The sequence below is a fragment of the Colossoma macropomum genome, unplaced genomic scaffold, assembly GCF_904425465.1.
Source record: "Colossoma macropomum unplaced genomic scaffold, Colossoma_macropomum, whole genome shotgun sequence".
Taxonomy (NCBI): domain Eukaryota; kingdom Metazoa; phylum Chordata; class Actinopteri; order Characiformes; family Serrasalmidae; genus Colossoma; species Colossoma macropomum.
Window position 1 is genome coordinate 15,810,982 of NW_023494785.1, and position 17,543 is coordinate 15,828,524.

The 17,543-nt window shown below is 39.0% G+C and overlaps 3 protein-coding genes across 3 annotated transcripts; 1 reads left to right on the plus strand and 2 right to left on the minus strand.

The window, feature by feature from the left end:
- Positions 1–271: 271 nt before the first annotated feature.
- On the minus strand, positions 272–4,212 carry scnm1 (sodium channel modifier 1). Its single transcript, XM_036584358.1, has 8 exons — positions 4,067–4,212; positions 3,797–3,867; positions 3,057–3,145; positions 2,835–2,929; positions 2,618–2,718; positions 2,203–2,327; positions 1,968–2,088; positions 272–1,521 (listed from the first exon to the last, which is right to left on the minus strand). The coding sequence occupies exons 1-8, from the start codon at positions 4,115–4,117 to the stop codon at positions 1,410–1,412; spliced, it is 765 nt and encodes a 254-aa protein (XP_036440251.1). The 5' UTR covers positions 4,118–4,212; the 3' UTR covers positions 272–1,409.
- lysmd1 (LysM, putative peptidoglycan-binding, domain containing 1) lies at positions 4,201–7,932 on the plus strand. The gene is made up of 3 exons (XM_036584370.1): positions 4,201–5,700; positions 5,813–6,120; positions 6,449–7,932. The coding sequence occupies exons 1-3, from the start codon at positions 5,521–5,523 to the stop codon at positions 6,597–6,599; spliced, it is 639 nt and encodes a 212-aa protein (XP_036440263.1). The 5' UTR covers positions 4,201–5,520; the 3' UTR covers positions 6,600–7,932.
- Positions 7,933–8,917: 985 nt separating this feature from the next.
- Positions 8,918–16,686, minus strand: tnfaip8l2b (tumor necrosis factor, alpha-induced protein 8-like 2b). Its single transcript, XM_036584384.1, has 3 exons — positions 16,358–16,686; positions 12,236–12,555; positions 8,918–9,543 (listed from the first exon to the last, which is right to left on the minus strand). Exons 2-3 carry the CDS (start codon positions 12,551–12,553, stop codon positions 9,301–9,303), a joined length of 561 nt encoding a protein of 186 aa, XP_036440277.1. The 5' UTR covers positions 12,554–12,555; positions 16,358–16,686; the 3' UTR covers positions 8,918–9,300.
- Between the last annotated feature and the right edge of the window lie 857 nt (positions 16,687–17,543).

Sequence of the window (17,543 nt, forward strand, 5' to 3'; positions counted from 1 at the left end):
CGTTATCTTCTTCATTGTCTTCAGTTTTGTTAAACTGAGTTTACAAAGTGGTGTGCCCGTCGCTGACCTGCTCCAAACAATCCAAAAAACCAATCTGATCATCTGAATTTGATTACTAGTATTCTGCATTAGCTTTACAAGGTAGGCAAGCTGCAAATTAGAAAACAAAACAACATTATATCAATCACTAATCATTACACTATGTATAATGTCCTTTATTCATATGATGGCACACCGGTATGTACATAATTTATGACAAATAACTAATAAGCAATGTGAAAACACATTTATTTATTCTTAGAAATGTAGGACATTTACATATCGACCAGTCCGTTTATCCTCCTAGATGGATTTGCTGCCTAGCAGCAATAGTCAGAATGCTGCTATAAGCAGATCAGAAATCCATGCATTTATTAACAAAAGTTACAAAACTGAGATTTTAATTCAAACATGACGTAGTACAGCTTCCCTCTCTCTGCTCTGTTCATAGTGATGAACTATTGTGTGAGGAGTTCATTGTGAAGAGCTTGTTACCGTTGAGCCCTTTGAGCTCAGCCCAGTCGGAACTATTCAATTCCCCACCACAGCTCTCCCTGATCCTCTGCCACCTGACTATTTATACCTACAGACTATGAGATCTGAAAGCCACTCCCAAGGGATTGAGTTACAGAGCACCAAATATATCTCTTCACCAGGTCAGGAGGGAAGGGGGAGTTTACAGAAGACTTAGGTTCCATCTTTAGAACAGCTGCTAACCTCTCAAGACATTTTTTCTTGAGATCTGTGTCTATATACACAGCAATACCTTCCTCTAAATACATAATGCCCGTGAGCTAAACTTCTGCGAAATAACTACTTAGTTACTAGTTAACTGACACACCGTGTATTTTGTTTCTTACAACGAACAGGTCATCGTGGTTAAACTTAGAGGGCAGCAGCGGCTCTATATACACACCCCACTGTGGCATTTGGCAGAGGACCCAGAGCTGTGATTTACAAGCTGTAATTCCATATCTGATTCTGTTCTACCTCTGTGATCTCTCATGGTATAAGGACATACTCTAACAAAGAGTCTACTGCTGTAGACAAACAAATGCAGCAGAATACATAAATCTGACTTATCTGACATCATCATGTTTAGAGAAAACATTATCCCTTTTCCCTTTTGTTGCAAAGCAATCCATTCTATAAAACAGCCTCTTCAAAAAGGCACATCCTTCACATGTTAACAACACAGATCTTGGAGTACAAATGTACTTCCTCACTGAACAGCAATTAGGTCTGCAGTCCCTCTTCTCTTGGCCTGTGTTTTCTGAGCGCACAGTTTAACACAGTAGAGAGGTTATTCTGAAGAAGCAGAGAGGAGTGCAGAGAGCATGAAGTTGCCAGAGGTGCCTTCCCAGTGTAATCTATGTAGTTTCACTAAAGGGTAGTAGTGGGAGTGGTTCTTCCTCATCTGAATCAAACTCCACATTTTCATCCTTTACCCATTTACCACTTGGGTCCTGTAGCCATCCGGCACTGAAACAGAAAAACAGTTAAAAAGGGTAACACTAATCCTTAGAAGAGACAGCTTAATTCTGATTCTGCTACTAAGGCGTCATGTTCAGAGAGATACAACAGCCCATAAGGTCTCATTCCAAATGGATGGACTTAGTAAACTCTGTATACTATATACAGTTTGAATATCTATTAAGGCTTAATTAATATAGCCTTAAATATAGGACCAATCATATCTGCTGGCATGGTTGCAGGTTTTTATCGCAAACAGGAGCACACCTGATTCCACTTGTTTAATCAATAAGTCTAAGTGTGCAAAGAACTGATTATATGTGCTCCTGCTGTGTTGGAATGAAAACATGCATCAACACTGGCTCTTTGCTGATAAAACACCCTTTATATAGTATATGGTAGGTCATTATGTTACGCTGACAACCACATGCTATAATGGACGAACGATATCATACCTCTTTAATTTAAGGTAGTGTTCTAGTTCTCTGCGTCTCTGCTCTGTCAAGGGCTCAGACTCAGACTTCTTGGGGTCCTTTTTCTTCATTTGTTTCCCATTCTGGCCCTGGTTTGGATTTGCTAACAAACACATACAACAAATACATATGAGGAAAATAATAATATTACCTAAAGAAGTGATGCTCTACTACAACAAAATAATATTTCATGCATCCCTGAAAAAAACAGACTTACTTTCACCATAAGCAGGTTTGGTTTCTGTGTGGATATTGTTCTTGGCAGTGGTTATATAGCTCTGAGAGACACAGTCGCTGTTCACCAGTGGGCTGAATCCCATTGTAACGTTCTCAGATCTTTCACTTAAAATAATGACAGAGAGATGCTCATAAACAGAGAAATTATACAAATGCAGTGTTGCTTTCAGAACATTTATACACAGCATTATAAATCTGCAATGGCTATTTTTTAGCTGGGCAAGTTAACTCGCTGATGAAATATTCTATTTTATAAAATAGGATAATGTGAAATAAACGTGTATTCCTGATGCAGGCACTTCTGTAGCAACTTCAAAATGACACAGTTTCTTACTGAATTCAATAGCAATACATTTGCTGATGTCAGAACAGAAAGTTAACTACCTAGGCTTTACCTGGCCTTCTTATGACAGCTGCTGTAAGGAGCAGATCTTAGTAAGGCATGGCGGGTAATTTTTTTTGTCTGTGTGAGCAATGGTGCTGAGCAGCCAGCTTCCTGAGAACATATTCATGTTCATAAACATCAGACATCAACGACAAACAACACTGTACATGATATACAAGGCAAAAACAGAAATGGCAATATGCAAATGGAAAATGCAATTTGTTTACCTGCTGGTCTTCTTCTTTATTAACATAATCTTGATGTCGCCTCTTATCAGTTTCATTTTGTATTCGAGCTTTTCTGCCATAAAACCATTTTAGACCTGGACAGTGGAGAACCCAAGAGGGTTGGAAACAGCAATTAACAGCGCTCTGATATATAATTCTCTGATAAATAATTCTCTGATAAATAATGCCAAAAATGCTGGATAAAACAATCTTGAATCTCACCTTCAAGATGACGCTTTCCCTTTCTGTGTATGGCCAGCATATCCACCGTGTCAAAAACAGGACGATGTGAACACACTAAACAGCTATACCTACAAAATCCAAAGGTAGATGCAATCAGATTATCACATACATGCATAGATATATAGGGATGGTATAATAAGGTCACATGTGCATAGCTTTTACTTAGCAAGAGTTGCCTGAAAGCACTGGACTCTAAAATGGTTGGATAATCCACAATAAAACTATTTTTGTAAACCTCATAATCTAAAGCCATGCTGGGCACAGGCTTCTGAAAAAAATGTGCACAACAGAAGAAATATTTCTGTTGCTTGCTGTTGTCAAACGTTGTCAGCGTTGACCACAACCAGGGAGTTTATTTAGATGGGATGAACTTTCTGGTGAATTCTATGTAAACTTTAACTTACATACCCAGACAATGTTTATAATATTGCACACAGTTTTCACACGTGAGTCACCCGTCTAAACGGACTGGAGATTCTGAAGATTACAAAAAGTAGCTACCATACAATACTGGCTGTACTCCAGTAAGGTAAAACCTGCTGCCACCAGGCAAATATTAACACAAAATTTAACAAAGAAACAAAGGACTTAAGGTGATATTAAGGCTAGTTATCCCGCAACTTACGACTTGTAAACTAACTTTTAATTTACATCAACATGCAGCATTAACATGCACTATGCTAGCTAGCGTCGAGATCTGTAGATTAACGTTACACCACCTTCCATTTTTCATCAGAACTGCCTCGTCCTCTGGTATGAAGTTGGACAGTAAATCCGCAACACGCCGTTTCTAGAAGGACAACACATTGAAATCAGCTGTTTGAATTCTGTGGTTTGGTTTTGCTGAGTATGACAGCTAAATGGGTTAGGTTAGCTAGCTAACGTCAGCCACAACAAAACTGTGAAAGTAGTTGCTTAATGTTAAATGACAAATATATCAACACATATATCATATCTTCTCCTCAGCATTTAATCAGATCATATATTACCTTCAGGACATTTAGTTGACTTTGATCATCACCTTCCCTTTTGAAAGACATTTTTAATAACGTTAGCTAAGATGCTGATGGCTCCGCAGTTCCTTTTTGCACTGTGGAACTTGCTAAGCAGAGACAAAGATAGTATAAAGGGGAGATCGGCCACTGGTTGTTAAGCGAATGGGAACACATCATGGCGTCTATTTAGGAGGAAAGTCCCGCCCTTCTGTAAAAAGAGCCAATCGGCTTGATGGTTAAGAAGGAAGCAGGAAAAGCGCCCTTTGTTGTGGAGATATGCGCACGCGCGTTAGGTAGACCAAGCTAGAAAATAAGCGTGTTTTTGTGTGTTGTTAAAGCCAAACGATATAAACTGTTTATGCTGTTTTTGCCAGACTTTAATCATTTCAAATATGTTTGTGTAACATTAATGTGGGTTGTAGTTTCGGGTTTATAGGTCTCTCCCTATTCAAAGAGATAGGAGTCTGGTCTTGTATGAGTGGAAGTAACTGACCGGGCCGTCGAGTGGGCAGACTTTCCTATAAGGACTTTGGCAGGGTGGAACCATGGCAACGCCAGATTAGTTTAGTGAGCGCATTAGGCTAATGGCTAGTCCGCTCAACCGCAACAAACTAAAATGAGCGACACTGTTATTTAGCCTGACCAATCAGATAGCTAGCTGGTATTGCTTATTATATGCTCTTTCCGAAATACATCTGAAAGACGTTGAGACCCGTCCCAGGTGACGTTTAAGGAGCGAATTATTCATCAGGTTTAACACGAGTTAAACAGACCAGTGCCCGTTAGCTAGCTAAGCTAAGCTACGCACGCCAAGCTATGTTGATATGTTGTACAAGTTAGGCAGCTGATACGGAGCGTTATCTTATTAGCTCGTGTGCTTCCTGCTACACAGACAGCGTCCGTTTCGTCAGTGCGTTATATAAATTGTGTTGTACACAACTGCAACAGTACGATGTGCTGTTTATTTACTTAGCTAGCTACAGTGTGTAGTTATGCACTGGTTAATGCAAGTACTGTGTACTCTTCTAACTAACTTAATTTACTGTCATTGCGGTTCCTTGGCTAGTAAGCTAACTAACGTTAGAGCCCTGGCTAGTGTTATCTGTTAAACTGAAATGTAGTACAACAAGTCATGAAGATAATGATATAGTTGCTAACGCTAGTAACTTTTCCCTGTTTAGATGGGTGAGGTGTCGGCAAGACTTAAAATCTAACCTACTGTAGCTAACGTTAGCTGGTCAGTAACGTTAGTCTCATATTTGGCAGTGAAGTAGTTCTACTACCCGCTTTTTGCTGGGCTAGCTAGGTAAGTTAGACAGCTAACTTTACAATACAATAGAAATCGGTATGTGGCAGCCATCCTGTTGTTTCACTTGCTAAGATTCGTCATACTCAGACGGATAATCTTCCGCCTGCTGGAGAGTCAGCAGTCATATACAAAGCTCGCCATGTCCTCGGACCGAGTATCGTCCCTGACTGGGGCACACGGGCTCCTTCGCGGGCAGCGTACAAAGTCCTATGGGAGTCTGGTGACTTCCTCCTTATCACCAGTCAGGCAAAAACGAATTGAACATCAAGTTCAACCCGGAGATACTCTACAAGGATTGTCACTGAAATATGGCGTGTCTGTAAGTAAGAATTTTAGAGGTGCTCTATATAGTTAGAGCATGAACATAGCTTATTAGGTTATTGCTCTTGACCCTCAGCTTATCTACATAACCAGTTCTTTACTTCTTGCAGATGGAGCAAATCAAACGGGCAAACAGACTGTATACCAACGATTCAATATTCCTGAAGAAGTTCCTCTCCATCCCTGTGCTGACAGAGTCCCTGTCGTTTACTAATGAGAATGAGTTACTGCAAGAAGTGTCAAATCAAGAAGAGCGTATTTCACAGCATCAGGTTCCTGCTGGGAATGGCCAAACAGACTCTGAAAGTCAAGAAGTGCCATCAGATCTTTCTCCATCGGACTATTTTAAAAGGATGGATAGTTTGATTGATCAGTCAAAACAAGCAGCCATAAAAACATGTCAAGAGGGAGATAAACAGTAAGTAAATGTTGTTCACTGTTGTTTATATTTATTATCTGCAGCATTTTACTGTCATCCATTTGCAGTGCCTCTTGTTTAACACATTATTTACCTGCTGTAATGTTTCTGCATCTTGCCTGGGTGAAGCAGTTGTGTTTGATGTCATCCACAAATCTCAGGATGCCCAGTAGTTTTACAAATTCCTTTGCTGATACCAAAATTAGTGCAATGACTGGCAGCTCTTGCTCCATCAATCAAACCCAGGAAGCTAACTATTGGCAATTTTTGCATTCAACAGCATACATGACCAGCCATTGGCTTAATTTTTTCAATCTTTTGTTCTGAGGTTTTCTTCAACGGAACAGCTCCGTCACAGCACCCAAGGCTCAAGTGTCTTTTCCCAGGGTCAGCAGGCCGTGCTGGGGGCTGTGCCTCTCACCATCACCAAACGTACCAAGAAACTGAGGGACAGAGAGGATGAGATCTTTCAGCTCTGACACTGGCAGTTTAGTACAGTTGTCTGGTTTGTGTCCTATTTTTGATTATGCAGGAGGGTGGATGATTTGAGGATGTCTAATTTCATGCCTTCTGAAATATTGCTGAAATGGTGCTGTATGTTGAATGTCTGGACTACCAGGATCTATGCACTTGATGGCTGATTGGTTGTGTTGTGGAAATGATGTGCACTGATACTGTACTGAATGTGCCACTGTGGCCTTAGGTCATGCTGTCTTGGCACTCTGGCCTGTTGCCTGCTATTGGCTGCATTACAGTACGTACTGTACACCAGTACTACTTCTTTTTTTCTATTCGCTCCCCTCTATTCTCAATGTCCCTTTTTTCCCTTTTATCTTCGGATTTGGCCATCAGAACCTGTACCTCACAAAAATGTATCTGATTTCATAACGAACATAAAATAAGGCTATACTTACAAGGCAACATTATTTTGCGTGAACTGATTTTGTGGGTTTAAATGCACTGTTGACACACAACCTTTCACTGTAAACACTACATTGATATGTGAATGGGGTTAAAATTCAAAGGTTAAGGAAAACATCTTAAATCTACCTTTATTCCCTAAGCACGTTTACTGTTCTGTTCCCTATTGTTATGTGCTTTTTTTTGGGTCACGTAGCTGCTAGACTGCCAGGGGAGTATTTGACAAAGCAGGATTTCTCATTTAGCTAAATTTAAGCCAAAAAATGTTAGCTGTCTAATGGGAAAATGGGTAAAGAGCATTCTCAGCTCACTGAGAAATCCAGCTTTGTGAAATACCCCACTGTTGTCAACATTTCTAATCAGACCTTCCATATCTCCAATGCTCTTGCCATCTCTGTAATTATGAATTAGCAGTGAATACACTAACTATTTTATTTTATTTTATTTTATTTTTGCAGGGAATTGACAGACTGGTTATTACTGCTTGGCAATCAACTTGCATATAGTTTACAAGTTTCCTGTTGCTTTCGCATGTGGTGTTCTATTTATTTGGTGCTTGCTGTTTAGCAGGCACGTAAGTTTAAAAAGGTGTGGCCAATACAGACTTGACTGTTTTGTATGTGTAAGCTCTGGAATTCAGTGAGAATGTTCATGAACAGCAGTGCCTCCTCCACAAGTGGAGTCAGAGTGACAGGTTTTTGTACTGGCTGATGACCCATTCACTGCCAAAGGGAATTTCTCAAGATGAATACATTGTGATGTGCGTGTGTGCTGAGCTTACATTTTTAACAATGTATTGCCATACACAAATGTGAAAATGTAATAGTACGTACAACACAGACACAAATGAACAGTTGATGATGAATAAATGCAGTGTTGTGCACAAAAACAGCTGATTTTGTTTGTGAGTATTGTAATGCACACGTTTTAAAATGATGGTTTCTGAGGGAAGAATATGTAGTACATTAGAGAAGTTAAGTAGTTTTGCTGCAAAGCTTTAGGACTAAATTTAGAGAGAATATGCATTGAAGATCCACATAAATCCATGAAATGCAAGGCACAAGGTTTAGTTTCAGGAATTTCTATGACTGAAATAAACAAAAGTTCAGTTGTGTTACTGAATTCATGGAATTAGCACCACAGTGTGGTTATTGAGAAACAGAAAGTGCTGTTTTTTTTATTATCCATTCATTCATATTAATCATAACTGTTGGCTTCTGCCAGTTATTTAAGGGTAATTCATGTTCTTTTGGCTCTCATAACTGAAAACAGTCTAAACAAGCACTTTATCTTAAACTTATTCAAAAGGTATTTGCCTATCTTGTCTCACCAAGTAGTCTATGGGTATGATTTACCACTATCTGACATTAGGATCTAAACTCATTAGCAACTAAATCATATGTGATTTTTAGTGCAAGGACATTCTTCTGGAAACAGTGCATCTTTGTCAGACAGTGACTTGACTGCAAATGAACACTAGGTGGCAGTGATGAGTTAAAGTTGTCTGAAACTGATTTGCATTTTGCCATTTTCTCTTACATGTATGGTATGTTCTCATAGATTCCAGCTGATTACATCTTTCAGATGCATAATTTTACAAACAAACTTTTTTTTTCTCTGTTGGTACAAAAAAGATTGCAGCTGCATTCCAGTTTTAAAGTGTTAATCATATTAATTGTTAACTTTTGGGTTCTGAGCTCTGTGTCTGTTGAGGGCAATTCATGCTGAAACACCCTCCTTCAGACTATTCGCTGCTGGCCGTTCTTCTGAATTATTAATTTTCATTTAGGGTTGTTTTGCTAATTTAAAACAAGTTGTTTTCTTTCTGCACTCAGACTGCCTCTTGAATAATGTTCACAAAACATTTCAAATAAGATAACCTTGAAAGAAAAGGTTTATCATCAAAAACAGACTGAAAATCTAGTAGTTGAAATATTAGCAAACGTTTTTAGTCTGTAAGAGCTCTGTTTAACAACTCGCCACACCAAATAAAATGTTTTAGTTGATTTCATTGTCACTGGTTTAAGTTCAAAAAGTAACGTTGATCCAGTTGACCTTGTGCTGTCAGCAAGGACATGAAATGTGATTTTCGTGGAAGAGCCACACCACAGTGTTGAGCTGTAACAGGACCAGAGATTGTCAGCAGAGTTAGTCACCATGTGTTCAATGTTTAGGTTTCTCGTCTAGCTTTGCTGTAGTCCAGCACTTTGGTGGTCCCTTTAAAGCAATACTGTTAAGAGTCCCACTGCCACAGTGCTCTCATAACTTGCCCTCCTCCAACAGTTTGTTGAGTCCGTTACATATTTTGTTGAGATTGGACTTGAATGGGCCATCTGGATTGTAAAGCTGAGTGAGGAGCCCAGGGTCAGAGTAATGGTTGAAGACGTGGTTGATGCGTCCGTGGGATTTTGGCGTGAGGTGAGTGGCCACGAGCTTCAGTAGCATGTCTCTGCATGCAGTTAGGATCTCTGACATCACCGTCTGTTCAAAGGTGAACTCCACCTGAAGCAGAGAAGAATGATATATAGAGAACATCTTTGTAAATGATCTAGTTTGAAGCAAACACTGAGCATTTTAATGCATGAAGGCCTCACACAAGCATAGTCCTAGACTAAAAACAGTGCTCAGGGGAGGGCTAGCTCCAATAATAACCATATAAACCCCCACCCACATGTTGTAACATTATACTAAGCAGTTTATTATAAAATTATATATTGCGAATATGACTTCTTATATGTTTTGAAATTTAGACCAGTGGTTCCCATCCTGGTCTAAGGGCCCCCAGACATTTCACAGTTTCCTTCATCTAGTTGGAGCAAAAATGTGCACCCTCTGGGGGGCCCTGAGGAACAAACTGCATCAAATTGCATCATGTAGTTCTATTTATTTGCCACTGTTAGAAATTATTCAGAATGTTTCTAGATGTCTGCCAAGAAATGCAATGACTGATCAGAATATGACAGAGAGAGCTACAGATTTTAGACAAGTGTATGCAGAATTAAATCTGGGGTTTGAATCTAATTATGCTAATTACTGGCTTTTTCAAGTTTCACTTCTTGATTTGCTGCAAATAGAAAACCACCTAAAACAGCATACCGCATTAACAGTGGAAAATAATACTCTATATTAATAGAGAAATATTAGAACATGTGAAACAATGGTTTTCATCATACACTAGACGAAAAGTATTCGAATGGCAAAACACATCAGTTCAAAATCTTTGTATGTGAACACTGGATACCATTCAGCAGCCTACAGAACATTTCAGTTATTTTACTAATAAAAGAACATATGTGCATCCTTTACTTCTTTTATATAAGAAAATGTATTAAAATGTATGTTTTCACTTTCACCCCTGGTCAAATGACATGTTTTGTTGATTTTTGAAGTGAAAATAAATACACATCTTCTACACAGAACACACTTATGCACATTGTAATGTACAATTACTTATTTTCTGTTGTATTTAATATACTGGGGAAAAATTAAAAACAAAACATTTAGCCTGTGGAAAATATAAAGCACATGTTTATCATTTTTTCCCCAATATGTCAATCTCAGCAAACAAATAGAAATTGTTTCACTGTAGAGGATGGTTTATTGTATTTTCACTTAGATAATCAACAAAACATGTCATTTGACCAGGGTTATTCTAGTTGAGCTATTCATCATTTAAAATATTACTGCATCATGCTTCATTAGAAAGCTCCATAGTATCAGCACCTGAATTGAAGTCCTGGCTTTCTGCTGTTCTGCAGAAAGTATAACCATGATCTATCATCTTTGCATTTTCTAAATGGACTTTTCTTTTTTTTAGTGCAGGAAGATTTCTGTTAGCATTGGCAGCTCACATGCTTCCTTTTTGTGGTTCAGCTGACAAGAAGCTCATGCAGGAACAGAGAAAAAAACTTTACCAACCTTACCAACATGTTAAACAAATAGATCAGAACTACTATTCTTTGTGGCTTTCTTTTGGCTTTTCTTTGTATTCTCTGTAGCTACTTTATTTTGATACCTTAATGTATAGCTGTGCCCTTAAAGCCCAACATACACTTTACAGTCAATTGTATGTTGCAAACCACACATATTTGGGACAGCTGTTGTGCTCAGGTGTTAGTTCTCTTTAATGTGCACAACTGTACTGTGGTCTTCTATGAATTACCTGCTCTGAAAACAGGGCAGGTGTGGTTTATATATTTTATGTATGCAGTATCTAATATATGGACAAATGTAAAGCATGTGATGTAGAGCATCTGATTTAGGTTTGTGCCATACAAAATGAGATCAAGAGCAGAAATTTAAAAATACATAAATAAACAGCCTATTTTTTCCTTTAAATTGCTCATATACTAAACCCTCAGGCACAAGTCCATCTTTTGGCATGACATTAAGCGGCCGTGCCTGGGAAAGGGAGGAGTACTATTAACAGCTTTATGCTTTGGCTATATTTGCAAATGTTCGGTTAGACAGTATTTATAAATACTTTTATAACTGTATAAACATCCAGCTAATACCTGCCTTTTGGTCAAAGCCAAGTCACCCATGAAAGAGACCATTAAAGGCTGACATGACAGATTACACAGGTTGCAAAATTCTGTACTATCAGTCAACTCACTTCAGTGGTGCCAGAAATATGTGGATTACAATTACAAATTGGCTGTAAAAGATATGGGAGCGTATTAGGTATTGGTATAGAACAGGCATACCTGAAAGTCATTAGGAGTATTGTGGCTAATGTTAATAAGGACCTTGAAACTGTCTATGATGCTATGAGAATGAAAAAAGCATATTAAGAATGTGTCCCGTCAGCCAATTTTATGTCTTTAAATCAGGTTCCCACTTAAATATGTTTTGAATGGTACTAGCCAGCTGGTTTTACATTTACGTGTGATGCTAGTAAGCTTGCCATGTACATCGTTGGGTGTTTCTTGGGAATGTTTCTGAAGCAGGCTTTATGGTATTTGTGGTATTTTAGCACACCTTATATGTTTTGAAAGTGTCTTTAGGAATGAAGATGGATTTCTTAGGATCTAATGGGCCCATTTGGGCCATTTAGATAATAAAGTGATGGTGTTCTCCTTAAATAGGCATCACATTTTTCTTTATTTTAGAAAAATACAAAGGCAAGTTAAGTTTAGGCTCTGTGATGAGACGAAATGCTGCCAGTATCAGCGGAAGGGAAGGTGGAAGCTACCTCATGGAAGCTGATTGCTGTCATGGCTCCTTGGTGTAGTTTCTTCTTGAAGGTCTGGGCTAAAGAGAGCTCCTCCTCACTGAAGCGATTGTGTCTGAAAAGCACAGCAATCTTCACTACCACTTTAATCAGGTCCTTAATCACTTTCTGGGCCTCTGTGCGGCTCCCCGTGAACTCCTTTGACACACGATACAGCTCGTCCAGAATCTCGCTACTAGTGTCATCGATGAACATCTGCACTACTGACTTGTTGGCCATGTTGCTGAGAATTTTTTTCTGGGCCTTCATAGCCAAGTCCTTGGAGCTGAAGTTCTCCATTTCTTTAGAAAAAGGAAGTGAGAGAAGAACAAGTTAGCAAACTGGTTTGAAATGGAGAATCAAATCACATGGGATGTCAGTTATATTCTTTCTATTTTTAATTATGTCTATATCATATTTCGGATATGGATGGCTCAACAAAACGGCATTAACAACATATAAAAATTGCTGCACAAGATAAGACTACAACGAGGACTGTAAAAATAAAAATGAGATTGCGTAATATACAGTACTGTGCAAAAGTCTGAGATACCTGAGAAAATTCCATTTTATGTCTAGTTTATATAGGAAGTAGCTATTTATTTGCTCCAAAAATGCTAATATTAAAATAAATACAAGTAACATTAATTTAATAAGTTGTGATCTAATGTCAATGTTTTAATGTCAGTGTGTTCATGTAACTATTCCCAAACTTCTCCTCAAGGAAACTTCGTATTATTGCACAATTCACACAGTTAACCCATCCTCTACAGTTGACAACCTGAAATATGACAAGTGTCTGCATATTTTAGTGCGCAATTTATATTTATTTCCTGAGTTTAACATATTGGAAAAATAAAACAAAATTTAAAATGTGCCATAACTTTTGCACAGGCCTTTTTTGCACAACTTTTGCCTTAAAATATAGAGGATGGGTTTACTTAATTTCCCTTAAAAAAAATCAACAAAACATGTCGTTTGACCAGTGTTGTTCAAACCCTCACATTGTGGACACTGAATATAACGTTTGAGGCAACTTAATTAACATGACATTTAAGTGAACAAATGACAGTTTGTTCTTTATGTATGTACTCTGTAATGGCACATCCGCAGTTTCTTTTCTGTGTTTGTTTACTGTGTTACTGAGATTTTCGACTCTTGGGGATGCCCCCTTAGGGCCTCGTTGTGAAAACCAAGTGCTAGGGGAAAATCTCACCCTAAAGGATTTCATCAGTGCCAAAATATCATGTAAACAAAACTAAAGACTTTGTCATTGTCAGATACTTTCTCATGTCTCTGTTTTTTTCAGGTACTATTTACTATCTCGCTCTCAAACAGTTATTTTATCTTTTCACTAAATATCAAAACAGTGGTGTGTCAGTGATATTAGGTACAGCTACATACACATAGACTTTATTCCTGGGTCAGACTCAGACTGTCATGGAGTACAGTAACAGATCTTTGAGAAAGGAAGATGTGAGCAGGCTAAACTTCTTGTCAAGCTGTTTTCAGTTTGTGCAATTGAGAGAGCATGCAAAGACAAGTACGAAAGGAAAGCTGACTGCATAGCTCATGCAAGTATCCACATGCTCTTAAGACTGTGTAGTAACATGGGATCGTCAGAGGTCCGAGAGCATCAAGCAGCTCTCCATGGCAGGAGAAAAAGAATTACAGAGAACTCTGGACTGGTCTTCATGCTCTTCTATTGCACTTTGGGCTAATGACTATTATTATTTAATTTTACAGAAGAGAACTATATTGTCGCTGTCCAAAAAAAAAACATGTATCTCCATTTTTTTAATTTTTTTTTTGTACATTTCAGCACACCCACTGTCCTAGATGGTGTGAGAATTTCATGAAGAACTGACCAATAGAAATCACTTAACATTACGTTACATTACAGCTAAGACGTTATACTGGAGATACATGTTTTTCTTTGGACAGTGATGATAGGCTCTTTGCTCATTTATTGTAAATAGGGCACATTCTCATTGTGAACAAATGTGTGCTTGAGACTAAATAAAGAACGCTGCTGTACGTAACTGCCTAAGCAAACATGAGACTAAATAAAGAAGCTCCAGAGAGATGGCCAGAGAATGATGACAATAAACTCAATTGTGCCAATGATGACGTCACATCTGATGCTCTTATCATCTCTCATTTTTAGTATGTGAAGGATTCATTCTAACTCAGTATCATCTTTCATTTCAAGTTAAATATTGAATTGGAAAAACTGAGTCAGCCCACCCTTGAAGCCCCAATGTGGAGCATGGAGGTGGAACAGCTTAATAACTGTTCTTCTCCAGTTCCATGCAGGTGTTGCATGATTAGCCTTGTGCTGAGTGTAACATCATTTTCACATACATTGTCAAATAAACCGAACTGAAAATGTGCACAGTCTGCACTGTACCACCAGATGAGAATGTGTTTAGTTTTGCTGCAAAGTCCTCTGGTGAACTTGTTGGTTGGCTTTAACAAATGCTGTTGGTTTAGGGTCAAGAAAAGTTTTGGATTTTACAGTCTCTATGTCCCATGGCCAGGCATTCCTAAATCAGTTATTGCCAAGTGTTAGCAGGGAACCTGACCCACACTGACAACTTATGGAAAGATCTGATTGGAGAATTATCCACAGACAAGGTAAATATTTAGCATTCCAAAGATGACTGCAGCAAGTAGCCTGAGGCTGTATGTGTGCGTTAGCAGAGGCAAAGCCTGGTGCTTTTATAGGATGAGAGGAGTCCTATTGTCCCAGTGTGTTTCGAGCAGGAGGCAGAAGCACTAACCCTGTCATTACAAAGCAGCAGGCCACAGAGGCGGCCCTACTGACAGCAGTGGAGGGACAGGCCATAACCTGCTGCAGGCTGTCGGCAACTGGGTGCTAGCACTCTAGCCATCTCTCTGGAGCTTCTAGCTGCCAAGTGTTTTACAATGGCTGGTTTGACAGAACGGAATGGAATGTGTACTTGTATACAGATGAGTGACAGCCCCACAAGAATGAAAGTTCTTAAACGGTTCTTTTCTCGAACATACAGTTCTAGGAAAAATCTTAAACTTGTATAGAAACTTTACATTGTGTGGAGATTCTTCAAACGTGTTTCACTTGCAAAAATGGTACTATAAAGAACCATCCACTGAAAGACTTAGGAACTGAAAGTGGTTCTTCTGTGGCACTATTTGCACCATTATTTTTCAAATGTGTGCAAAGAGTGAGGAAGGCCACACATTCCTCTTTTCTCACTGCTTTATTGATTGTGTTTTTTTTCAGGTGAGTAAAAGTGACAGCACACATTGGCAGCATGTGGAATGTTTGCCCTCCGCCACGGTGAGCACACTCCATGTGTGCGTGTGTCATATTGTTTCAGGTCCAGCTCAGAGCGGTGGTTGTTTTTCGTAAGATGACTGAGGAATGTACATGGTTGTTCATAAAGGAAGTGAAACTGATCTGTTAGGCAGCGGTAAAAAGTTACCAACCAGTTTTTTTTTCTTCAACACATTTCACAAGGTAGTGAGTCAATTCGCAGGCTAGAGGGGCCCTTTAGGTTATTTCAGGCTATGGCTATTCTACGTTAGACAGAGCAGCAAACACCTTCACCTAATTAGGTCGGTGTTGGATGGGGAAACTCCAGTGTTAAAAATGTGATTGTGCAATAAGCAAATGGCGGCATATGGATCTGTCTTTTCTGCTGAAGCCATAGCAGAAGAGGCAGAAGATAGTACCTGTTCCAGCTTGAGCACAGGATGTGTTCCCTCCAAATTGCTTGTGACAGAGGGAGGTGGACACAAGAGAAAAAAATTTGTATAAGCCTACTGCCCTGCCCTGCTGACAAAAAGAACTAGTTTTCTCATTTACATTTAGGGGAACAGAAGTTACATAAATACATTTTTCCTTTCTATTAGATTTTCTAATGGTATTCTAAAATTATTCCTCAGAATCCCTCAGAAAGACCAAATGCATGTTAAATACACTGACATCCACACATGTCAGTGTGAGAGACCTAAAATGAGCTCTCACTAATGCCACAGCTGTCTCTGGACCTGCACTTTGCTGTTTGAGCCTTCTTTGGAGAGGCCATAGGTCAGTAGCAGAGTGTAGAGTGTTCTTACCTGCGTTTTTCTTTGCCCTCCCTCCTCTCTGTTAAGTCTCGGTCCTCCTCCTGTGCTCAGATCAGGTGATTAACATCCAGATTTTCTTTTTAGGTGAAATGTTCTCTTCAGACAAGGCGGGAACAGCATGAAATCTTTCAGACAAACTCTCTGATCTGCTCGCCACTCTGTTTCAAGATAATTTGACTTGTACTTCCTTGAGGAACTAATTGTCTAAGACACACCCCTAAGTGTGCATGTCTCTCTCTCTCTTTCTCTCTCTCTCTCTCACCCTCACCACACGAACACACACATACACACTCTCTCCACCCTTCTCTCTCTCTCACTCTGTTAGCTGCTGACTTTGCCCCAGCATGTCCTAACAAGTGAAACCTCTGTAAAGAATTTAGCAGTAATCCACTGATGCAGGCCATTGAAAAGGGAGGGCTTTACTCTTTTTTGTGGCCACTATTACTGGAATGTGGCCATAGTCAATGGCACTGTTGCGATCTGATTCACGTTCACACTGACTCTTTTGGCAGACGAGTGAGACAGCATGTGTTAAACAGTGAATTTGCAAACAGGAGACATAAATCAACAAATGGAATGATATAAATGTTAATAGAGGGTCATTCCAGCATTTGACATGACTCTTTCTTACTGCAGTCTTCCACACATGGTGGTGCAAAACTTACAGCCCTTTTTTTTTACAGGCTTTTATTTATTATAATTTTATTAATTTATCATTGTCATTTTTTTCAGCCTCCAAAGCACACCACAATTCATATTTCTTTGTTCATGAAAAGTCTAGGACACAAACATTTTCATTGATCACTAAACTGAATGGCACTGGTGGGTACTATGTTGCCAAACGCGGTTAATGAACAACACTGCTGCACTTATGCAACCTGTTCTTGAAACTGGGAACTGCTTAGAACTGAATGGTTAAATCGGTTATTTGTATGCTGAATGAAGATCATTCTGCAGCTCACAATGCAATATGTGCAATAAATTGCTGCCATTTGTTTCTTGTAGCATACATGTCTACTTTTAGCGTTTTTATGGAAAAAATAATGTTGGCTTTATTACATGCTCATGGTATATAGTATTATGCCTCTGACATGAAGTCCAAAGATGACTGCTTATCTGTTTCTCATCTGAATTGCAACCATCTGGACCAAAGCCAATCTCTATAAAAGGCCTCTAT